The sequence below is a fragment of the Geotrypetes seraphini genome, chromosome 5 (assembly GCF_902459505.1).
Source record: "Geotrypetes seraphini chromosome 5, aGeoSer1.1, whole genome shotgun sequence".
NCBI classification, from domain to species: Eukaryota; Metazoa; Chordata; class Amphibia; order Gymnophiona; family Dermophiidae; genus Geotrypetes; species Geotrypetes seraphini.
In genome coordinates this window covers 193,712,305-193,738,637 of record NC_047088.1, presented here as the reverse complement: position 1 = coordinate 193,738,637, position 26,333 = coordinate 193,712,305, and the positions used below count along the sequence as shown (strand labels likewise).

Here is a 26,333-nt window from a genome sequence, read left to right as displayed (position 1 = left end):
TTGAAAATCCATGGAGAGAGGACTTATATATTTTCCAGGTATAGGGAAAAATATCAGTACTTTGAAAACTGGATAATTTATGTGTCATTTCAAAATGCAGAAAAAGCAAGGATAACTTTATATGGATAACTTATCTGAAAATCTGCATAAAGAGATAGACATAAATCAATGCGTCGCAAACTTTTTCAAACCATGGCACACTAAACTCAGGGCCGCGGCTGGAGATATTGGGCATGTGGAGACATTGACATGATGACATCACATGCATGCATGACATCATCACAGTGATGTCTGCGTAAGCGCAGAGACCTTCCAGACAGGGCCCTGAGCTTGTTCATCCTGAAATTGGTACACCAGTGGGGGGATGCAGAGAGGAGGAGAGGAGCTGGCGAGGAGGAGAAATTTCGATACCAGCTGTCTGCCTACAGGATGTGCTTGTCACCGCAAGAGGGACGTGCACATGTTCTGTAGGTAGTCAACCAGTGGCTATCTCACCACGACACACAGTTTTGCGATATACAGACATAAATGATCTGTATTTCTCTATATGCTGAGTTTATAAAAATGATAGCAATTCTGAATAATCTTTTATTTGCTTGCTATGTAATCTATAAATGGATATATGGGACTTAGATACACTACTTATTCTGCTTGCATGAATTCTTATATTTTGCACTCTCTGGACTCTCTCTGTACAGTCCCCTCCCCCTCCCTTTGTGAGATAAGAATAATATGGAAAATAAATTTATATACTATACTATCCCTGGTTTATATGAGAAAACAGCAAACTGCTTGCTTAAAAGATAAATTTCTTGATAATGTTGATGTGCACATCTCAGTAGGACCTCATACCATACAGTCAGCTCTCACAAACATTGTAAAGTGAGCAAGATTATTAAACATCCACTGTACTGTGCAAAAATCCATAAGAGTAGGATGACAAGTTGCAATATTTTGCACTAATCAATTAAAACTCTTACTCTTGAATTATATGCATTTTTCAAGCTGCTCTCACACAATTTTCCTGCATTCCTGTGAATAATCAGGCTTCAGAAGTGACATTTCACCCAGAGGCCAAAGCAGAAGTACAGCCCATTCACAAAATCATCTAGGAAACAAAACAGCAAGCTGAACCAACAGATTTGATGTCCTTTATGTAAACAGTAAGAATCACCCGACATGGGTGCTTCAGGGGTACAAATACAACATTTCTCACACGTTTCCTTTTTCAAAAGTAGAAGAGGTATAGTAATTGTATAGTTAAACCTGTGTTTATATCTTTGAAGCATCTGCAGGGTGAAACATGGCGCCACGTTGAGTGATTTTTGCTGTTTACAATAAAGAACACCAGATTGGTTGGTGCAGTTTGCTGTTTAGTTTGCTCTATTTATTTATTTATTTACTAATCTTTAAGCCCGTTACATTAACGGGCGCTAGAGTAGATGTCTGTCTGGGTTTTTTTCTTTGTCTCTCTCTCCTTGGACGCTGTCTGTCTGTCTGTCATTCATTCTGTCTGTGTCTCTCCCTGGCCTCCCTGCCTCCCTGTATTTCTCTGTTGCACCATGCCTACCTGTCTCTCTGTGGCCCCTTCTGTCTCCTCCCCCCCTCCCAGAGCAAAGCATGATTGTTTTCTGCCCCCCAGCACACCCCTTTCCCTCTCCCTTTGTTGTGCCATGCCTGTGTGCTCCGTGGCCCCCTTCTGTTCTCCCCTGATGATTGCTGTCTGCCCCTTCCCCCCAAAGCAGCCCCCTTTCCCTCTCCCCCTGGTCCCCTGTTGTGCAATGCCTGCCTGCCCCATGGCCCCCTTCCGTTTCCACCCCCCCTCCCATTCTTATCCTCCCTCCATTCCTCAAACTGGAGCTGAGGCTGCATCGTTCACCTCTCAGCCCAGATCTCCTCCTTCATGGCGGTGGGCGGGGCTGCAGGAAGACCGAGTGTGGCGGCAGCGGCAACCCTGACTCTTTCAGCACCATATCGGGAAGTTGGAGAGCAGCCTGCGAGGTTCGCTACAGTGGCTGGCGAACCTCAGCAGGCCGCTTTGAAGAGCAGTGGCAGTGGGAGGGAGGAGTCGCTGGCACACGCAGCTCCAGCTAGCGCAGGCGCCGTGAGGAGTGACACAGAAGCACACCTCACGCCACCAGGTCTCACGATCGTTCAACAGCGCATGCGCGCTCTAGGGTTTTATTATTATAGATTGTGATTTAGGAACCACCTATATAAAGAGATTCACCCAATGCGGTGTACTATGACATTCCACCCAATCATTTTTTTCCTCCACTAGGCAGTGGCATGAATGTAAATGTTTTGAATCATATATATGTATATATGTGTATACATGTATATATGCTATATCCTGTCTAAGTGCAATTCTGTAGATATACACTTAACTTACATAGAATATTTGCAAGGAGGGTGTATAGAGGGGGCGTAACACAGGCAGGACATAGGAAGGATGTCCACATTCATGTGTAACTTACAAAATACTATAAGTGGCATATGTCCCTGCCACATTTTGTTGCCCGCACTTACACCAAATATATGGCTGGTGTATCTAAATATTGGGCATGCTAGTATGCTTGGCACCTATGTTCCATTATAGAATATGCTTCTACCCTGCAAACTTGGGGTGTTTAAATGGAGGTGCTCAGTGACAGACCTGCTCCCTAAATGTAGCATATATCGGATATCAGAGCCAATAAAATCCCACTGGATTTATGAATGGAGGAACTCATTTCTGAATCTCTTCCAAGCGCAGCTGCAGGCATTTTACAAGGCCAGCAGGTGACCAATTGAAAAATAAAAAATATTTTTGGCCCCATTAATTTAGTAGTTGTTATCATCATCATTAGAGAATGACACGGGGAAAAAATCTGTCCCCGTCACCGCCCCGTCCCTGTCCCACCATCCTCTGCACCGCCCCGTCACCGCCGTTCCCTTCACCGCCCCGTCACCATCACCGCCATCCCTTTCACCGCCCCGTCACCGCCACTGCCATCACATTCACCACCCCGTCACCGTCACCGCAGCATGCATAAAAGCCTCAAACAGGTAAGATTTTATATACTTATCTTTATTAACGTATTCCCATGGGTTACATACTGAACATGTGCTGGATTCCTCCATTCTTGCAGCACAAGTTCAGGAATAGGATTCAGTAACCAATGGGAATGGACACAGCACACTACTACACTAGTACTCAGATTAAAAAAAAAAAAAAGAACCAGCTCAGCCAGACTCCCGTCTCCAACCGGTCAAAGAATCCCCCCCCCCCACCCCTGCCACCGCCGCCACCAACCCTGGGCAGGCAAGTAGTAGGAAAGTGTGCACCTTACCTCTACTTGTAGCGCCAAAGTTTTCAATGAAATTTCAGCTCCTCCAAGTCTGCAGCAGTGACTCTTCTCCAATCCAGGCAGCGACTCCAAAAAAAATCCTGGGCTTGCCTCTCAGCTCCGAAATCCCCCGATTTCCAATCGCTACTGCAACCCATTAAATATCATGTGTGGCAGTAGCGATTGGTCCCCTTCTTGAGCAGGAAAGAACTGACTAATGAGGAGCCAGAATATTGAAGGGGGCGGAGTCAGGCAACGAGCAAGTCTGGTGGAGAGAGACGAGTTGAAGGAGACCATATGGCCGACAAGCATGGCCGCTGAAAAAAAATCAGACACCTGTCCCGAAGTGAACCGAACACACGGTGAAAACCCGGTAAATCGCAGTATGTAGAAGGGGATACATTTGCCTGCGGGGACAAATCTTTTCACCGTTTTTGCGGGCGGTGAAAACTTTTGTCCCCGTGTCTGCAGTGATTTGGCTATGCAGTCTCCATAGCCCACAGCCAAACTACAGCCACACCGTGGTTCCCCGTGGGGATCGCTCCCCGTGTCATTCTCTAATCATCATCACCACCTTCACCATATACCATCTTTAATACAAATGTTTGCACCAATTCTTTCCAGGCTCAGCTTCCTTCTTTATTCCACTTATGTTGCCAACCACTTTGATTTATCATTGCCTAGCAATACTAGCAGGCCAATATGCTATCCTACTCGATTTCCTGTGGGCTAAAGGCTCATGCCTGAAAAAAGATTATTTCCAAAGCTGGAATTTTGCTAGGGCACCCGGCTGAAAAAGATAACTGTCCAGTTGAGGTATAGTTATCTTTTCTGCAAAAACCAGCATGCAAAGTTATCTCTGCATGCCAGTTTTGGTTTGGTTCTGAATTAATGAGCTGCTCTGCATGATATTGCCTTCCAGCAGGTCATTAATTCAAATTGTAATTAAACTTTGCCCATAGTGAACTATGTGTCAAATTTTACTACCTGAGATGGGAAGAGCTTCCGAATTAGCTTTACAAGCAGGATTTTGTATGGAAAAAAAATGTAAGTAGATCCTGAAATGTCCAAGTTGCTGAACAGTTCAGGATACTTTTATGGGCTTTTCTGCACAAAGCCCTACTTGTAAAACAATCTTAAAAGACAGATCTCTAGAATAGCTAATGTACTACCAAAGTCTCTGAATTTATGACCAGTAAATTTAATTTTCCTTTTAATCTGGTCTTCACCCCCCCCAATCATATCATATCCTTCCAGCTAATCGTCTACAACACTATAACTAAAATGCTTGATTTCTCTTTATTGTCACCTTTCTAAAGGTCCGTGTTTCACTTTTGTATCCTACCATTGAAAACATCAGTGTACTCAACAGCTTTTCTGAGGCTTCAAATTTGCGCTCATCCTAAGAAACGTCTCAGAGTCCTAAAAGTGTATTTCACATTCTGTTTTACTTCCGTCAACCATTTACCATTTTTGTGATTCACCTGTTTAGATACTTGTATTTTTAAAATTTGTCCAGTTTTGTAATATCAGCAAATATTTCTATAATGTTAGGCTTCTCTTACATTATAATAATTATGCATTTCTTGGTGTTCAAGTTCATAGCATGCACCTTACAGCTAGGCAGAGTTTAACTGCCATCTCTAGTCCTCATTTCTTAAATGCCAGTAGGTACTGTATCACTGGCATACTGAAAAGCTTAGGGCCTAGGACACAAGCCTGGGAGGGGGACCCTCAGTCCTGGGTTGATTCCTCTTGGTCCCTCTTACTCATTCACTTTTTTTACCCCTTCCACAGCCTGCTGCCACCTCCCATAGTTCCAGTTCTTAAGCCTGCCCCTTTACCCCAGATCCTCTTCCTTTGTTGTTACCTCATGACCTGGGTCCTTACTCTCCTTATCCTTTCCCCATGAATTTTCCTTGGTCATGCTCTCCTACCTCATGCTCCAGTTCTTCAGCTTCCCAAAAGTAATCCAGCCCTTGAGCTATATATCCCATGTCTCTGATCTCAGTTTTCCTTCTTCAAACATTCTTCATATTTTCTTCCTGGCTTTTTTTTAACCTTTCTTCCCCCTTACCTTCTCATTGGGTCCTCTATCTCCCTCTGTACTCAATCCTCTCCCTCCTTCCTATTCACTCCTCATGAATCCTTTCCTGGGTCTTCTTCCTCCCTTTGACACTTCTATGACCCTTTTCTCAGATCCGCTTTCACAAATTCACACCACTCTCTGGTCCTTTTCCCTCCTTCTCCCCAGCTATAAGGCCTAAAAGTGTGTACTTATAGTCTCTTCAGCGGCCCTTTCCTGAAGTTATCCATTGCTGAGAACAGACTGCCTACTTTGGGTGGGTTTGGTGACCTTTATTGACCCCCTCCACCTCAATGTTATCTCTGATACTGAATATTCATCAGGTTTGTCCTTCAGAGATACAAACTTTTAATGCAAAGGTGGTAGTATTATTGCTTGCTAAGAATATTTGAAAAGGCATTTCAAATGGTGGCTGTTATTTACTTGACCAATGGAACATTCTAGATTTTTTTTTTTTAGGTCTGTTTGTGTTGGAAGGCTGGCAGAGCAATTCAAGGAACGTGAAGAGTTGTACATATTTTAGTTTACACAATGCAACTATCAAATAAAAATGAGGGTGTTCTGTATGAATTGCTAGAGGTTTCCACAGATTAAAATGTCTACAACTGCTATGTCACAAGACTCTTGCAGTCAGTGAAGGAAGAGAGGAGATACAGACTGCCACCACAAACACAATTTCAGTACAGTGATAAGACAGCGGTAATATAATTTTGAGGCCAAGAAAATAGTAATATGCAAGCTTGAGACTGGCAAACTAGCTGAGGAAGGAACCACAGGAATTGCTGAAAGCAAACAACTGCAAATATTTTACTGGCCTAGAAACACAGCAAGTTTTAACTCTGGCTAGGGTTACCATATTTTCTTCCACAAAACCCTGGACGCGTGACCCCGCCATGTTCTGCCTCCAGCCCTGCCCCATTCTGTCCCAGCCCCACCCAGTTCTATACCCAGCCCCACCTCATTCTGCCCCCAGCCCAGCCCACAAACAGCCTCCTCTCTTCCCCGACAAGCTCCAGCCATGTCTGGAGAGCCTGGAGCATGCTCGAATATGTGTGACATCATTTGTGCATGCTCAGAGACCCTCCAGATGCGGCAGGAGTTTGTTGGGGCTTTCTAAAACCTGGACAAATGCCGGACAGCTCTCTAAAAAGATGACATGTCTGGGTTTTCTCAGAAGTTTGGTAATCCTAATTCTGGCACACTGATAGGTAACTCACCTGATACAGAGGCATGCAGATGCTATCAATCCATTCCAGCTGCAGCCTGGGAAGTTCATCTTTCCTGTTTCGATCAAAAATGGCCTAGAATGAAAAGACTGTGCTTTAGAATGCATGCTGGAAATATTTGCCAGTCATTATCTTTGACACCTGTCAGTTATTGAACAAGGTTATGAGCATAAACCATTGACAAATTGCACTTCATCTTTATCAAATTTTTATATTTTATGCAGACTTTTGCAAAATGATTCTTCTTGCACATTCTTCGTGTCTCCCCAAATGTTGGATGCTGCCCTCTGCCCTGGCTGGACGTGATTGCTCCTACAGTACTGACATCTGCTGCTTTTTCCTCTACAGCAGGGGTTCTCAACACAATCCTCAGGACACACCTATCCAGTCAGATTTTCAAATACCCACAATGAATATGCATGAGATAAATTTGTATGCCCTACCTCCACTGTATGCAAATTTATCTTATGCATATTCTGAAAACCTATCTAGATATGTTCTGAGGACTGGGCTGAGAATCCTTGCTCTAGAGCAGTGGTCTCAAACTCATGGCCTGGGGGCCACATGCAGCCCGCCAGGTACTATTTTGAGGCCCTTGGTATGTTTATCATAATCACAAAAGTAAAATAAAACAGTTTCTTGATCATAATGTCTCTTTAGCTATAAATTATAATATTATTATTAAGACTTAGTCAAAAGGAAAGATATATAAAGTATAAAGAGTTTTACCTCATGTAAAATTGTCATTTCTTTAATAAGACATTAACTATTTTTTCTGAGGCCCTCCAAGTACCTACAAACCCAAAATATGGCTCTGCAAAGGGTTTGAGTTTGAGACCACTGCTCTAGAATGTGCTCGGGTTACTCATGTGCCTTATTTCCTGTTCTCTCTTTGCTCTGAAGCTCACAATTTCTGTATCTACACTTTTTGTACACAGATTTTTTTTCAGTTGCAGATAAGCAACCTCAACACTCCTTCCAGGTGAGCCAGACTTGGCATGCTCAATTTGGAACCTGCATCCTTTAGTCCCAAATACAATGCAGTCAACAAATGAGGTTAAATATTGCTGCTAGCTAGTATAGTTTAATGGCAGATAGGGCTTGGCCTGTTGTATTTGTAGAGCCACTGGAATCTTGCAGTAAGACTGCCTGCATAGATTCCCAGAACCTCTCTTCAAGCAATATAAGTTTACTTCTTTCTGTCATCGATATTTGCTAGGCAGAGTACTACATGGGCATTCTAGCCTCTTCCAGGAAAGGGAGTATTTAATAGTATATAACAAAAAACAATAGAGGGAACAATTTAGGAGGGCATTTCTCCATGAGTATAAAACCCTGTTGCATCTTTGCATAGCTGGCTATTGAGCCTCCTCGGCTTCTGACCATATACACAAGGGGAAATTTAAGTCTAAAGCTCTAGCCACATAGACATCATACTGAAAATACCCCCCCCCCTCCCCCTTTGTACCAAGCAGGCCATGCCTTTCAACAATACTTTATTTAAACACATTCCACAAAGGAATGAACAAACCGATACTAGTGTCAGAATAGTCAGTAGATGGCAGCATTGCCAATGCCATTATCCTGGAGCCACATTGCTGCTATGTCCACCCATGGCTATGCTACTGAATGGATGCCTGGAATGCTCTAGTGTGGGAAGTGATGAGGGTCAAAAACAGTGATGGAGTCTTGATTGTTTAGTTTGTGAGCTCATTCGAGCAGGGACTGCCTCTTTTGTAGCTCTGTATAGTGCTGCATAAGTCTGGTAGCGCTATAAAAATAATTAATAGCAGTAGTAGAATTAATAATTATAATAGTAGAAGTAGTAATGAGAAAAATTGAAAATCTGTGGCTTTATATAACACATTATGTGAAACTACAATATTTTTGAAAATATTATTAATATAAATCTTGGGCTCCTTGCCAGCAATACAGTCATCTCAACTGAATGAAATCATATCATGTTTGCTTATACTGTATTTGCTTCAGCATTGCCCACCATTGAACACACCAAACTCCTCCCAGCTAGACGATACTGGTCACTCAACTCACAGACGCTCTTTGGACAATAAAGGTAAGCTTAACACTAACACAGTTTTTAACTCTCTGTACCTTATATCCATTGAACCTCGGCATTTAAATCACCCGGAATTACTATTCCCCATTGGAAGATAAAAGGCTGTTCTTTTTGTTGTAGATAAAAGGACACATCACCTCCCCTATCTAGTTTGATCTGTAACAAAATGACAAATTTTACATCACACTCCTGGTGACCTGTTGCTACCCAATGTTCTCTCGAAGGTGCCTTAAGCCACTGGTGCCTAATGTAGCTTAAATGTTCAGCAATACGTAATTTTATACATCTCCTCGTTTGTCCAATGTAAAACATGGATAGGTGATACAGTTATCGCTTGGGTTTTGTTGCAATCCACATGTCTCTGTAAATTAAAATACCGATTAGTACCAGGTATTTTCACACAATTAGTCTGTATTGCATGACTACAAAATTTACAATGACCACAGGCAAAATGTCCTGGTTCTTCAACACTCTCTTTCACTATCTTACCAGTCATTATCTCTCCTATATTACTTACTACCCCTTGTGTAAGCAAATTTCAGGTAACTTTGCAAGTGATGATGTATCTGCAAGATGGGCCAATATTTGCACACGATATCCCTCACCCTCCGGGTCTCCTGAGAGTGCGGCAAGACACACACTAGTGGTACATCAGATTTTGTGGCCATAGGGTGCCATTATTGAAGACGGGATTCTCAAAAGTGTTAGTGAGGCTAAAGGTTTTCGTGCCCGCACTGTCTAAGAAAAAGAGATATGTGTTCTCCCATGCTGTATGTGTTATGAATACTTCTGTTCTATTAAGAGTGATTTGCAACATGGCTGTGTGGAGATTGTTTTTTTCCTTGATCTCCTGAAGAAGCTCAGGGCGAAACAGGCCCTGTCGAGATCAGAAATTTGAAGTTCATTGATTAAAGCTAAGTTCCTGTTCTGATACATTTTGAAAACGGGATTTATTGCATACCCAAATTATGATTGGAGGGGGTGGGAGGGGGGGACCGATGATTGAAAAGACAATCCATTGAATGGACCAGCATATGCTGTTCTATTGTGAGCTGGGAAGGGGAATCTGAGGTCCTTTCACCCTCTGTGAATATTTTTGAAATTTTTTGGGAGATATTTTCCAGGCAGTATACATTGTATGTTTTTGAAGTATTTATAAAGTTTATTTAAAACAGGTTGTTGATAATTTTGGAAAACTTATATACCCGCTCCACGTTTTGATGAGTAGTAATTCATGATGGTAATATACTGCTCTTTTAAATGCTGCTTTCACCATTCTGACTGGATATATCCTCTGCAAAAACCATTCACCCAATCCACGGGATTGCTGTTTAAAATCCACCAAATTGGAGCACAACCATCTGATATGCAAAAATTTCCCCATTGGGCAAACAAGAAGATGCATTAAATTATGTATTGCTGAACATTTAAGCTGCATCAGGCATCGGCGGCTTCAGGCACCTTTGATAGAACATTGAGTAGCAACAGGTCACCAGGAGTGTGATGTAAAATTTGTCATTTTATTACAGATCAAACTAGATATGGGAAGTGATGTGTCCTTTTATCTGCAACATAAAGAACAGTGTTTTATCTTCCAATGGGGAACAGTAATTCCGGGTGGTTTAAATGCCGAGATTCAATGAATATAAGTTACTGAGAGTTAAAAACTGTGTTAGCATTAAGTTTACCTATATTATCCAACGAACGTCTGTGAGTCAGGTGAACAATATCGGCTACCTGGGAGGAGTTCGTTCTTGTGAGCGGCAAGGATGCGTGATGACGTTGTTACATCTTGGAGGACTTGGCGGTTTGTACGGGTGTTCACTGGCCTTGCCACTTCTGTAATTGGTTGCTCCTGCCAGCAACGTGTGAGGTCTCATACGGGGATTGAGTCTTTGGCTTACAATGATCGGTATAAATGTGTATAATGTGGTTAGTTTTATATTACATATGTGGGAAGCTATGGTTATTAAGAGCTGGAGTGAGTGAATGAAAATTAAGTGCACTCAAATGTTTAATTATAATTTTACTTTTTGCTTTGTTTTCATTTTATTTTTAGCTATTCCTCCTCCTGAAGAAGCCCCTGTGGCAAAACTCAGGTCTGGGTAGAGGAGAAATAAGAGTTTTGGAGCACTGTGATATGCACTGGTGGTTATAACTCTTGCAGAGCCGCGCTGAAATATTATTCACCTGTTCTCATTAGTTCCATTTGATTTCAGATAAGTGCTACTTTTTTGAAATTTATTTGGAAGAATTGAGCACTTGAGAAGTGAGGGTTGCTGTGTGTGAAACAACTAAGGAGACATGAAAGGTACGATGATGGTCCTTGATTGATCTCTGTGTGGCTCTAATGCAGGAGACACGGGTACTGAGCACTTTATTCATTTCATTTATTTTAAACATTTTTTTAATCCACCTTTATCTAAGGCGGCTCACAGCATTACATAAATATTTCAGGATTTGTACTACATAAAAATCCCCATACATCAGCAAAAATCACAAGATTATACCATCTCAACCTATAAATTACATCTCAACCACTCATTTACTATATTACTTCAATCAAGCAGCACAAATCTAATAACCCTGCAGAAAAGATGATATTCAGAAAGTAAAATATTAACTCAAGAAGCGGAATTTTAGCTTAAAAAAGCTTGAACAAACAATACTCAAATAAATGAATACTCAAATACATATGATTGTGCTTTCTGTTTAGTATTTGTTTATTTGAATATTTTTCCTTGAATTTTGTTTGACAATTGAGTGTGCGCAAATCAGCTATGCGTACCGATTTGTGCATGCAACCTACGGCATGAATTTGGGGGTCAGTCACTCCAGCTCTATGGCTGGTGTAACTGTGGGTGTGTAAATGTTAGATATACAACACTGGCTTAAGCTAGTATTCTGTGACAGAATCTGCCTGCCCAGATGCCATTAAAGAATAAGCTCCCACTGCATTTCATTGGGGAGCCTAAATGCTGGTGGCCAGTTGCAGAATGGCCGCCTTGGAGGCTGAATACTCCACTAAACAGATAGCTTTAAGTTGCTGCCCTCAGTGTGCCTCTCTGCCATATAATGGAGCAGTTAGAGGGCAATTGAAAATCCATGGAGAGAGGACTTATATATTTTCCAGGTATAGGGAAAAATATCAGTACTTTGAAAACTGGATAATTTATGTGTCATTTCAAAATGCAGAAAAAGCAAGGATAACTTATCTGAAAATCTGCATAAAGAAATAGACATAAATCAGTGTGGCGCAAACTTTTTCATGCTGCGGCACACTTGAACAAACAATACTCAAATACATGAATACTCAGCGATTTTGCTTTCTGTTTAGTATTTGTTTATTTAAATATTTGTCCTTGATTTGGGGTGACCATTGAGTGTATTGCTAAGCATGCACCTAAGACTCTCTCTTGTGCAGAAGCTGCTAATGCTATATTGTGTGATTTTATGATGTGAGAAAGTATTTACAGATACTACTAATGGTGTGCAAAGGATTCATTTTTCATTTTCAATCAGTTTCATTGGTTGGGGAGTTGTTTTTTTAAAAAAAATGTATTTATTTTGTGCTATACAAATAAAGACCTGGTGCCAGCCATGGAGCTCTCTCCTCTACCAATACCTCAACCCTTTAAAATATTAAATGCAGCCTCATAGAACAACTCTCTGTCCTCCCAACATACCTAATCTAATCTAATCTAATCCTTAGGTTTATATACCGCATCATCTCCACGTTCGTAGAGCTCGACGTGGTTTACAGTAGGAGAAATAGGAAGGAACTACAACAGAGGGTTAGAGGTAGAAGTGTGAAGAAAATTTAGAGGACTTGGGATGCCAAGATATAAGAGTTTCCTTGATTCCTACGTTGGAGGGAGACTTACATTTTTTGAGAAATGCCAGGTTTTCAGATGTTTGCGGAAAACTTGGAGAGAGCTCAAGTTCCGAAGAGGGGAGGTAAGGTTGTTCCAGAGCTCAGTGATTTTGAAGTGGAGGGAGGTCCCTAGCTTTCCTGTGTGGGAAATGCCTTTTAGCGAGGGGAAGGATAGTTTTAATTTGTGGGAGGATCTGGTGGTATTAGGGTTTGAGGAATTCCAAGAAAGAGGGATAAAGGGAGGGAGGATACCATATAGGATTTTGAAAGTTAAACAGGCGCATTTATAGTGGACCCTGGCGATTATCGGAAGCCAGTGGAGCTTGGCCAGGAGCGGGGAGACATGGTCAAATTTACTTTTAGCGAAGATGAGCTTGGCCGCGGCATTCTGAATCCGTTGGAGTCTGTGGAGGTTTTTCTTAGTTAGGCTTAACTTACCTGTGATCATAGGGGGTTTTATAGGGCACACATGATTCCCAGTACCTCCTATTGTATTTCAAAATGGTGCCAACTGACCCACAGCTATTTTATTCTACTGTAAGGCTTATAACAGTGTTTCTCAAGCCTTTTTGGAGAACCCCTTAGTCATCTGGCTTTTCCCATTTCTTATATTCCACCTATACTGTTAAATTAAAGTTAGATTCCTAGGGTTACCAGGCATCCAGATTTACCTGGACATGTCCTTTTAGTGAAAGGGCTGGCTGGGCATCTGGACGAATTTAAAAACCCGGCACTTTGTCCGGGTTTTGAAAAGCTGTTGAGATTGGGGCCAAATCTAGAGTGCATCTGCACACGTGTGGATATGATGCAGTGACATCACATGCAGGCGCGCATACATGCAACATCATCCCATCCCAACTGCGCATGTGCAAATGCACTCCAGACTCGGCCCAAAGAGACGAGGTTTATGTTGGGCTTGGGGTGGTACAGGGCGGGCTGGGCAGGATGAGGTGGGCCAGGGGGCAGAACGGGGGCAGTGCCACACATCCTCTTTTTCCAGATGAAAAATCTGGCAACCCTATGGACTCCATATAAAGAAGCTAGCGACACAATTCTGAGAGCATGGAAAATACATAATCTAGATCAGTGGTCTCAAACTCAAACCCTTTGCGGGGCCACATTTTGGATTTGTAGGTACTTGGAGGGCTGCAGAAAAAAATAGCTAATGTCTTATTAAAGAAATGGCATTTTTGCATGAGGTAATACTCTTTATAGTTTATAAAACTTTCCTTTAACAGTTAAAAAGAAAGATATATAAACTATAAAGAGTTTTACCTCATGCAAAATTGTTATTTCTTTAATAAGACATTAACTATTTTTTCTGCAGCCCTCACATTTAAAGTTTAATGTCTTTTCATTCTCAAAACTGACACATTTCAATCACTATATGGAAAATAAAATAATTTTCCCTACCTTTGTTGTCTGGTGACTTTATTTTTCTGTGCTTTCAACTATGTTTCCAGGGCCTTCTTGTCCTTTGACTGTTTTTCTCTCCGTCTTCACGTTCTGCCTCGCATCCATCTTTGGCATTAACTTAATGTTCAATTTTTCTGCTTTCTTTTCAAAATCTACGTTTCCATGTCTTACCTTTCCTTCCTATCTCTCTCTTCTTCCGTCCTATTTCCATGGTCTGGCATCTCTTTCCTTCCTTTCTCTCCCTCCCTCCTTCCTTACTTTCCCCTGGTCTGGCATCTGTCTCCTTCCCTTCCCCCATGCCCTGGCATCTCTCCCTCCCCCTCCATGGGTTTGAGACCGCTGCTCTAGAAGGAAAACCAGATTTGCATTTTGGCAGCCTTTATCACTAGCGCCCTAGGCCAGGGCCTCACCTGCTCCCTAGATTGAGCCAGCCTCAATCATTAACTTCTGGAAGCTGACTTGACTGGGTACAGTTTCCCACCCCGGGGAAACACTTAGCCCTGGCTACTTCTCTTCCTAGGCACTCCCCTCGGGTACTGCAGCCTCTGTTGCCACTCTGTTAGGGCAGCAGCGTGTCTGGACGGCTCGTTTCGTTCAAAGCCGTGGGTGGCGGCTCCTTGCGAGATCCGCGCCTGCGTCTGAAGCCTCTCTGATGTTGTGACGTCAGAGAGGCTTCCGATGCAGGAGTGGATAGCGTGAGGAGCCACCAACCCACGACTTTGAACGGAACGAGCCGGCCAGACACGCTGCTGCTCCAAAAGGAAGAGAAAGGGGAAGAGAAATGCTGCTGATTGCGTCCAGACCGCGGGCCGTAAATAAATCCTGGAGAGCCACATGCGGCCCGTAGGCCGCGTGTTTGAGACCGCTGATCTAGATCAACCATACTGTTGAAATAATGCACGTGTGGCAGGAGCAACAGGGGATCATTTTTGCCCTGTAAGGACCCTTATGACTGTGGATAAACAAGCAGGAAAGGGGAAGAAGCTCAGGTGGAGGGTGTTTTACTTTTTAGCAGGGTGTTTTTGGGTGGGGATGGGATGGCACTGTTTTAAACAAAACAAAATGAAATATTAATTATATTGGGCTTGCTCTTCTTTCATATCATTTTCAGAACACCACAAAATCCCTGCAGTCTACTTTTAGGCAACTATGATAAACACATCAAATAAATGGTCAATAGAGAACATGATTATAAAACAGATAAACTGATGCCCTCTGAAACCAGTCTTGATACCCACTCAAATTAGTTTCCCGCTGATCAAATCTGATTCTTCCCATTGAATTAAAAAAACAGTAGGATATTAATTCCTATAATAAAGAACAAGTGGGAGGAAGCCAACCACATTCATTATATTGTCGCATATGAACTTACCGAAGGAGTGAGTTTGAGTTCAGATCTTTCTCGGTCTCCCTGCTCAAAGAACTCACTGGTGACTAGTTCTGCAACCTACAAAAGTGAGTAATTTCAGTCCTGTTTTTAGTAGAGAGGCACAAGTTACATTTTAAGAACACAGCTGCAAAGGAAAATTGCTTGCCGTTCTATTGTCTATTGATCGTAGAAGGTAAAAGCAACATATGAAAGGGCTGATATGCAAATTGATGGCTGATCAACTTATAACTCCACTATCTAGAAACGTCTATCTATCTCCTGGATTCTATATAGATTGCCAAAATTTGGCTGCAGATCCCAGATGCATGTGTAAACTAATTAATCAATTAGGTGCTAACAATCAATTATTGGAGTTACCCTACACTCTATTCTAAAACATGCTTGCCTAAATTTCATTGTGTGCAACTCAAAAGGGGGTATGGGCATGAGAGGGGGCATGGGTGAATTAGGGGCTTTCCCAGAAATTAGGCACGATGTTATACAGTAGGATTTGCATTCCCAACTGCCATCAGTTGGGCAAGTATTTAGACTAGAGAATGACACAGGGACAAAATTTTCCCCATGAACTAGGCCAGTTACTGGGCAGACTTGTACGGTCTGTGTCTGTGCATGGCCGTTTGGAGGAGGATGGGCAGGGGAGGGCTTCAATGGCTGGGAGGGTGTAGATGGGTTGGAGTAAGTCTTAACAGAGATTTCGGCAGTTGGAACCCAAGCACAGTACCGGGTAAAGCTTTGGATTCTCGCCCAGAAATAGCTAAGAAGAAAAAAAAAAAAAAAAATTTAAATTGAATCAGGTTGGGCAGACTGGATGGACCATTCGGGTCGTTATCTGCCGTCATCTACTATGTTACTATGTTACTATGAATTCATTTTTCCGTCCCTGCGAGTTCTTTTCCTGTCCCTGCCCCATTACTGCCAGCCCTGACCTCATCTGCACAAACCTCAAACACTTTAAAATCATAAGTGTCCGAAGCTAGTGCGGTTAAGGCAGAGCTTACAGGAATGGGGCAGGGGCAGGGACAGCGACAAAACTCGCGGGGACGGGTCAGGGAAATTGAGTTCCTGCGGGAATGGGGAAAAAATTGTCCCTGTGTCATTCTCTAATTTAGAACAATTTTTGATAGGTAAGTCCTTGCACCTAAATTATCCAACCCCCCTTTTACAAAACTGCACTAGCAGTTTTTAACGCAGGCCGTGCGCTGAATGCTCTGAACTGCTCCCGACGCTCATAGAGTTCCTATGAGCGCCTGGAGCAACGCAGAACATTAAGCATGCCATCACTCTATCACGGTTTTGTAAAAGGAAGGGCAAATGTTAGCATAGCGCAGATCTTAACGATACCTAACAAAAACTATACCTATCAAAAAATGCACATACTTTAAGGTGTGATCATCTGCACCAGCCCTATAACTGGTATAAATGCCTTCATCTAGATGTTTCCATGTACGCACATAAATGATATAATTCTATATTGTGCACACTCCACTCAAACTCCGCCTACATGCACACACACTGGCAAGTGCACATTATCAAATCATGGCGTGTACTTTGCCACTGATTTGGTATTCTACACGAGATCATTTACACATATAAGCATCATTTATGCAACCATCTGCCTTTAAAACTAGGCAGCTTCTTGTACAATATCCCCCAGTAGGGAAAGATCAGGCTGAAAGATACAATGGGTGGAGGGCGAGTGAAGCAAGGCTGCACCATAAAAATTACCCGGACAATAGTAAAATTCAGACACTAACCAAATAAACTATCCTCCTGATATTGAGTCCATGATGTTCAGCATCATGAGAGTTATCAGCCCGGGGGATACTGATTGAAAGCATTTATCTATACCACAGTTCCCCGATACAGAAGTCTCTTACACTGATAGGTTTATTAAGCAGAAGATTTTTTTTACAGAAGTGGTACCTCGGTTTGCGAGTAACCCGGTTTGCGAGTGTTTTGCAAGACGAGCAAAACACTCAGAAAACTTTTGACTCGCAAACTGAGCACTGCCCCAATCAATGAGCACTTACAGGGGATTCCTCTTCCGTCTTCCGGCCAGCCTTCTACATCGGGTGCCTTCCGCAGGTTGGAGGACCTCTGTCTGGGCCTACGCGGCCGGATGCTGTCCCGCCTGCATGTTGTGTGTGACGCGCACAGCGTCAATCATCGGCGTTGTGCGTGTCGTGTGCGGCGTGTGGGTGGGGCGGCGCTCGGCTGCGTGGGCTCAGGTGGGGGCTCTCCAGCATGCGAGGGGCATCCGACGTGGAGGGCTGGCCGGCGGATGGAGGAGGCATCCCTCTGAAGGCACTGCGAGGTTCTCCGGCGGCTGGCATCCCCCCCAAAGCGGCACTGTGGGGTTCTCTGGCGGCAGGCATCCCCCCCTGAAGCAGCACTATGGGGTTCTCCGGTGGCTGGCATCCCCCTCCCCCCGAAGCAGCACTGTGGGGTTCTTCAGATGACCAACGGAGGAGGCAGACGGAGGAGATGGCGCTGCAGCACCCGGCACTCGACAGGTATAGACCCCGGGTTCTAGAACGAATTGTTGCTGTTGCCACTATTTTCTATGGGGAATTTTGTTTTGATAAACGAGCATTTTGGATTATGAGCATGCTCCCGAAATGGATTATGCTCCTAATCCAAGGTACCACTGTATTTTCATTCATTCCCTTTTCCTTAGTATATGGGAAGTGGTGTTCTCCTCTCCCCATATTTTTGCCGGTTCTGTTGAGTTTACAGCATATTTTAAGACACTGGCCAACATTAGCCAAAAAAAACTCCTAAACTTCAGAAGTTCAGTGACAGCATCCAGAAAAATGGCTGCCACTGAATATCTGGATAGAGCAGGGAGGTGCTGGCACTATCCAGCAGCAATGTTCAACTATCCTAAGTTATCCAGTAATTAACTGGGTTTTCAGCACTGAAAATTGTCACTACCTTCAGAACTCTAGTCCCCATTCAAGTTTCAAATTTATTAAAATTTGATAAATCGCTTAATCAAATTTCTAAGTGATGAACATAAATCAAATTTACAACATTCAGCGGGTACAATATGCCAGACGCACGATAGACCTACAAGACTTACAGTGCCAAAAGGGAAGAGGGGCAGTAAATACAATATTTAATAGTAAAGAGAACACAAAAGGGAAGAATAATAGGGTGGGGGAGAAGGAACTAGCAGAAAGAAGACAGGACAGAAAAAAAGAACAAGATATAGAGGTGGAGTAAAGGGAGAAGGAGAAAGCAAGAGATAGTAGTTATGCGGAGAAAAGGGAAGACTAATGGAATCAAGATGGCCTATCAAGCAGGACTAGAGATCAAAGGCATCTCAGAAAAGAATTGACGTTGGGGGTAAGGCTTCTAGGCCGGCGGGGTGCAATCGCTGCACCCGTCTGCCTTTCCCTTCCTCTACTTGCGGCAGCGAGCGAGCGACGAGTAGCAGCAGCAGCGGGTGTGAAACCCTGATCTAAATAAGGTAACGGGGGGAGGGTTGGGTGTTCGCTCCATAGGATGCACCCTTTTTAACACCCACTTTTTTGGGGAAAAAAGTGCGTCTTATGAAGCAAAAAATATGGCATTTCACATATATAATTTAAATATGCTGAAAATTTTCTGATACCTATATAACTATTAGGAGAATGAGAGTTATCCAGAATATGACAGTTTGTTTTATTTTTAACTTGAAGAAATCTGAACATATAACACCATGGGCTCCTTTTACTAAGCTGTGATAGTGGTTTTAGTGCGCGTATAGCGTGTGCTACATTGCCGTGTGCGCTAGACGCTAATGCCAGCATTGAGCATTAGTGCTAGCCATGTAACGTGGGTTTAGCACGTGGTAAAATTCTGCGTGCACTAAAAACACTATTGCAGCTTAGTAAAAGGAGCCCCATATCTTAGGAAATTGCATTGGCTTCCTGTTGAAGCGAGAATACTCTTCAAATTTGCTTCTATCAGTTATAAGACTCTATTTGGAAATGCACCTTGTTACATGTTCAAACATTTCAGACTTTCAGGTAATGAACGCTGGACTTTATATGTGGCTGCTCTTTTTTCTAAAAGGATGTATGTATACAAGATTTCTTGAAAGAACTCTTTTTCAAGCTGGCAAATGGAGTAAAACGCTAAGGGCAGGATATTACCGCACGCTACACAGCTAGAACTGACGTCAGCTCAATGCTGGCATTAAGGTCTAGCTTGCGTGGCATTTCAGCGTGCACTATTCCGCACGTTAATGCCCCAACGCACCTTAGTAAAAGGAGCCCTAAGTGGTTTGATTGTGGCTTCTAACGCCTACCAAATTTTTAGGGAAAATGTTTAAACTTATCTTTTTGATAAATTTGTTTGATGCTATTATGAATTTTTTTTTAAAAAACTCTTTATTAATTTTCCATTCAAAAACAGTGCATTAAAATTGACTTCAAGACAGCACTTACAATCGATCAAAGAAATACTACAACACATTCCCCCCCTCCCCCTAATTCAAGAACAAAAACAAAGTGGGTACATACAGTAAAAATAATAAACAGCACTTTCATTTGGTCAATGAATACAAGAAAATATAATACCCCCCTCCCTCTCACCCACCCTCCCTGGATGTGTAAATCAAATCAGAAATAAGGGGATAATCCAGTTAATCAGTGTTAACAAAATTTGTCAATGGACCCCACGTTAATTTAAATAGCTTATTATTACACGTAATTTCTGAATTCATTTTCTCAGATTTGTAACATAAACATAAAGAACCCCACTAAAAGGAGAAATTAAGGGCTCCTTATATAAAGGTGCGCTAGGGTCTTAACGCACTAGCCGCTACCGCCTCCCTTTAAGCAGGCGGTAATATTTTTGCTAGCACACGCTAATCCGGTGCGCGCGCTAAAAATGCTAGCGCACCTTTGTAAAAGGAGCTCTACGTCTATCCCAATTTTTCCAGTTTTTAGTAACCATTTGCATGGCTATCCCAGTCCTTATGGCATATAGTCATTATGTTATTATGAATTTTAATGCTACTGTTGTACTATCGCTGTTTTTGTTCAGCTTAGAGAAAAACTGTTAAAACTTATCTTTTTGATAAATTCGCCGGCTGTTATTACGAAATTTTAATGCTATTGCTGTGCTATCACTGTTTTTGTTCAGCTTTTCATTATTGTTAACCACATAGAACTGAGAGGTACTGCAGTATAAAAATAAAATTTATCAATTAACTGTAGAGAGTCTGCTGAAGATGTTTAAAGACATGCTCAGATAGTTTTGTGGCAATATGTAAACTCTGCCTAAAACCTTTTTGGCCCCCTAAAAATAAACCATTTAGCCTTAAGCACAGAAAACGACTGTGCTACAGACTGACTTCCAGAACCCGTTCGCTCTTTTCACTGCATTAACACTGTAGTAAATTGACTCCTGTTGTGATCCTTAGCTAGTCCCACCAGGGTTACCTCCCTCTCCAACCCTGCAATCAATCATGACTTGCCTGCCTTGAAATTTCCCATGGTTTGGTCACAGCTCCAAGGTCACAGGATGTCATTAGCATTGATCTGAAGGAAAGAAAAGCAAGCAAAACAAGTAGAATAAAAAGTATTGTAGTAGTCTACATGCGCTGGCCGCTTGTAACAATGGCCCTGTGCATGGCTGATATGCTGATGAAAGACGCATTACAGCAGCAACATGTCCTGCTTCGATCTGTCATCAAGCACCTTACCTAGTAACATGCCTGATGTAAACCAAAAAGGAAAGGAAGGATTGGTGAAACAAGAGTCTAATTCTACTGAGGCTGAATCAAGCCATTGCACAGACAAGGTGCTTTTGCAGACGCTTAAGCCTCAAGCTAGCCAGTTTAGTAGGCAGTCGGTTACTGATTCTGCATTCTTAAAGCTTCTGTGTCCTGTTTCTTGCTGGATTAGAATTGTAATTATGCATTTTTTTTTTTAATGTGACCTAATTTTTTTCATGATGGAAATAAAGGAATTAATCAGTAAATGAACTCAAATGCAGTTCCATTAAAATAGGTTTACTTGAAAACTCTCAAAGAAACAATATGTGCCTTTCATTTAGAATTGCCTAAAGCAGTGGTTCCCAACCCTGTCCTGTCCAGTCAAGTTTTCAGATAGCTCTAATGAATATGCATGGAGCAGATTTGCATGCCTGGGACCTGCATTATATGCAGATCTCTCTCATGCATATTCATTAGGGCTATCCCGAAAACCCAAATGGCCTGGTGGTCCTCCAGGACAGGGTTGGGAACTACTGGTCTAAAGGAAACATGGTAAAATACTGCATAGGACTTAAAGAAGTATGATCATGTTACTGATTTGTATCGTTGATTGCTCTGGCTTCCAGTTGAGGCACGGGTTAACTTTAAGCTCAGCTGTATTTGTTTTAAGGGCCTAACAGGCTCAGTTCCTGAGTATCTTATGGAATCTTTTATCATTACAAACTCTAAACATCCTCTAAACATCATTATTTTCATTCCCTTCTGTAAATATAAGAAATTTCAGGAACGATTGCCATCTTTTCAGGCAGCCTTATGGACTAGGGATTTAACTCATATATTCTTCCTAAATTCGTATCAACAATTTCGACGTGCCTTAAAAACATATCTTTTTAGGGAATCATTCGGAAGTTAGATATTGGATGTTTATTCATTTGTATTACTAGTCTTTGTGAACTGCATAGAACTTAATGGTATTTGCGGTATACAAGTGAGTTTTATGTTATGTTATGTTCTCAAATACCCTAATCACTTTCGACCAACTGTACCTTATCTTTTTGTAAGGAAAAAGGACTATATCTTCTGTACCAAGGTTTCCCAATCTTTTACTATTGACCTCACAGTCAGCCAGATTTTTAGGATAAACCCAATGAATTTGCATGACAAAAATTTGCATGGCATGGGAGAGTCAGTAGTAGTGATTTATAAACCTTAAGCACCGGTTAAATGTGCAAAAAGACCAGGTGCATGTGTAACCAGAAAAATATATTTGACTGGCAATTTATAAAGGGTACAACTTATATGTGTACTCTGCAACATCAAGAGATTTGTGCATATGAAAAGGGAGGCATGTTCCAGGCATGTTCTAGGTGGTCCTTCCAATTATACATGCAATACACATATACCTTGGTGTATTTACCTACTCAAAATCATGCATAGCCCCCAACATAACTTGTCTTTTGAGACCTGGAGCTTGGCCGGATGTTTGATGATGGAAACTTGATCATCTCTTTGACTAACAGTAACTCCACATCCCCTGTAATAAGGTTTGACTTTGAGGAAGGCTCCCTTCTTACCTGCTATTTTGCATCATGTTTATAACATTTGCCGTATATACTATACATGTAAACAACGCTCTTATATGCATGTCCTGCCACTTATAATCACCACCTATATACGTGCAAATGGTACTATGTGAGTAGGTTTGTTCATAAAATTTGCCATCACTTTTCTGCAATCGCTATGTACATGTGTATCTTCAGCCAATGTTATATGCTTTTTCTGAGCCTTTTATAAAATATTGCCTACTTTTTCTGTAACTTGACTTAGGGAATCCTTTTTGGCACTCAGCCTGCTTTATGAAATTATCTGTAGTATGAACTAATTTATGCCATACATCCAGAACAAATAATTGACTCTGGGGCCACCAGGACTGGTTTCGAAAACCCTGACCTAAATCTTGTGTTAACTGGAATAAAATTCAGGACATTATCACAATTATAACAGCTCTTTGATGCAGCAAACTATAAGATTAGCCTTAGGGGCCCTGTGTTAGGCACTTACCCACAAATTCTATGGCCTAGATGCACTAAACATAATCACTCATACCGATTGGATCGCTGTTGGTTGATTTTCTGGTCAATTGTGGAAGAATGATCAATGTACCAAAAAGATTGTACACAATTAATTCACGCAGAGTTTCATCGTAATCTCCGCTTCTCTCTTCCAATTGATTAATATGAGAGCAGGGAAAGCCCTGAAAGCAGCCTCCTGTCACTCAGCTGTTTGGTGCAGGAAACCTTTTTTCTTTTTTTAATGAACAGATATTGTATGTGTGTTACACACGCACAATATCTGCCCCATAAAAAAAAGAAAAAATTGCCCTCCCCGACTTCCCGACACCAGGAACCCCCCCCCCCCCACAGCAGCGAAAACGGCAGAAGGGATTCTCACTCCCTTTTGCCATGCCGCACCCCCCCCATGAGACAAACTTTGCAGGAGGGATGCCAATCGGAGTCTTAGGCCCCTCCCAGTGTATCCCAGGATGCACCAGGAAGGGGAAGGCCCATCATTTTGAAGAGTTAGGCCTGCCAGTTGGAGGGAGTAGGTATCCCTCTGGCCGGTGTTCATTCCACAGTTACGAGGGTTGGGGGGTTGTCAGGGGTACAGAGGGTTGTCGGGGAGTGGGTGACGGTGGTAGTAGCAGCATGCGGGAGTGGGCATCCCTTCTGCCTATCACGGTGGGGGTGTTTCCGGTGTCTGGCATAAGGAAATGTGCAGCCCTCCTGCTGGTTGGGGAGATCCTCTGTCCATCGCAACCAGCTCAGCTATCATGGCAGGGGAATTCCCCCCAATCAGCTGAGCTGGTAGGACACCCCGAAGCTACAGCTTTGGGGAGCTCTGCCAGCTCTGCTGATCTGGGGAGATTCCCCTCCCATAATCAGCTTATGGCTGCTGTGGTCTAGCAGCAAAGATAGCTGGTTGAAATGTAGGCCAGGGTTTTCCAGGGCTACATTTCAGCTGCCTATCTTAACGTGAATCGTGGCTAGGTAGCCTCGTTAGCCCATCTAACACCATTTCCGGCATTGGCCTAAAGCAGCTACCTAGCTGCAATTCCAACCGCCTTTTATTTAGGCATTGGTAGGCACTTCAAAATTGCCGGGTTTTTTTTCCATTTCTGACTGTGTTTTTCAATTAATTTAGGCATCGGCAGGGCACCTATTGATGCCTAAGTTTAGGCACTGGTTATAGAATTTCCCCCTAAATGCCACTCTATAGAATAGCTTTAAGGGGGAAATTCTATAAATGACATCTAAAAAGATAGGTGCCTATAATATAGGCACCTATCTCTTGCCAATCACACTTAGGCACCTATTACAGAATCGCGCCTAACTTAAAACTTAGGTGCCTGTAATGTAGGCCAGGGTTTTAAAGGCCTACATTACAGGCACCTAAGTCCTTTAAAAAAAAATTGTGCCTAGTCCATTTAAAAAACAATTTTAATATCAAGTTTTTATGCAGTTTTCCTGATATATCAATTGTATTACATTATTGAAGTTTGAAAATCAATAAAGATTTATTAAAAAAAAAAAAAAAGTAGGCACCTATTGGCGCCTAGAAAAACAGCACCTTCATCACATCTACAGAGACACCTTGAATGCCTAAGATCAAAGTAGGCATGGTTAATGCCAGAAATGACCTTCGGTGTTCTAAGGCACCTCCTTAGACACAATTCTTATCAAAGAACTTTCGTGGCACCTACCTTTGATGAAAGCCACGATTCTGTAAACGGCACCATTGCATGATTGACACATGATTGACAGCCGTTTATTAGAAAGCCACCGATAATGGCACAGTTTACAGAATCCAGCCCCCCGTAGTTTTTTTCAGTGATGATTTTTTTAGCTACCATATATAGAACTTAGTCCTAACAGAGCATTGGCCCCACATTAGTACATGACCTAAAAGTGAAAATACTATGTATTAAGCTCCTGCCCTTAAATTTTATATTGGTTGAGTTAATTTTTCCCAGTGGATGATACCACAATAATTGTTTAATATTTAGTCAAGTTAGTGAAATGGGAAAAGCTTTCTCTTACCGAAATATGTCACGATGGTTTTTGACATTCCAGTTGTAGTCCCCCTTGCTGACCAATTCAAAAAACTCATTCCGTTTCCTTGAATATACAAACATCAGCAGATAGTTTAGAATTGGATCAAACAGATTATTTTGTGCAGGCTCTTAGCCATATTTGACAAATACTTATTTAAAAATGCTAACTTGATATTCAACTGAGTCAAATTGTTCTTCCACAGAAAGAGAATTACCATGTCTAAATTTATTTTTAGTTCCTTTTCGATGAACTTGTTTCAAAGTGTTTTCTATTAGAAACATGTATGTCCTGAAAAAGACTCAAAGAAAGCAAAGACATATAAAATTATGCCCCCTTTTACGAAGCCACAGTAGAGGTTTCCACCAAGGCCCAGAGCGCTAAATGCTCAGAAGCTCATATAATTCCTATTAGCATTGGAGCATTTAGCACCCTGGGCCATGGTAAAAACCTCTACCATGGTTTAGTAAAACAGGGCCTTGATGAACCTCTAAAAAGGTAGGTGTTTAATCAAACCTCTTCTAAAAAAAATGTTTATAACACTGTCATGTCAGAAATAAATCCTGGGTCATTTTATCCAAGTTCCTATGAAATTGACTTTGTAAGTAAGCTGTAATCTACTTAGATTTGTAAATAACCCCAAGAACCGCAGGGAATGATTCATCTGATTCTGCCAGTAGATCTTGGGAGATCCATGGTTTCCAATTCATTAGCTAGTTTAAATCAGACTCTGAATATTTTGCACATCCCCTGTTAAGGAAGATTGTAAGGTTGTGATGCCCATTTTTGATCACCGAAGGAATTTTTCTTTTGGACTTAAATACATTTAAATTTGCAAAAACTTCAGCGCCAATTTCATCTGACTTCTGAATAATCATCAAAGTGGTGTACACAAAAACAGTCATATAAAACAAAACAAATTGCACTATAGCATAGGGAGATGCATGAGCCTTCTTACCAAGCAAGATTTACATTTTGACAAAATGACTCAGGTTGACCAATTAAGCTGCACCTATCAGCTATGCTCTGCATGCTTTTTCCACTTGCTTTAATTCTTCCCTAACAATTGTACAATCAACTCTTACAACAATATCTGTGGCTTGTAAAGTCATTATTTAA

At 41.9% G+C, this 26,333-nt stretch overlaps 1 protein-coding gene across 1 annotated transcript in view; it reads right to left on the bottom strand.

Annotated features, from left to right (window-relative positions):
• Positions 1 to 26,333, bottom strand: part of PDE11A (phosphodiesterase 11A) — a 568,355-nt gene that overhangs the window by 55,759 nt on the left and 486,263 nt on the right. The window contains exons 16-19 of the mRNA XM_033946286.1: positions 25,203 to 25,280; positions 20,866 to 20,929; positions 15,381 to 15,455; positions 6,633 to 6,716 (exon numbers count right to left, since the gene is read on the bottom strand). Of these exons, the coding sequence (XP_033802177.1) occupies positions 6,633 to 6,716; positions 15,381 to 15,455; positions 20,866 to 20,929; positions 25,203 to 25,280 (301 nt within the window). The remainder of the gene's footprint in view (positions 1 to 6,632; positions 6,717 to 15,380; positions 15,456 to 20,865; positions 20,930 to 25,202; positions 25,281 to 26,333) is intronic.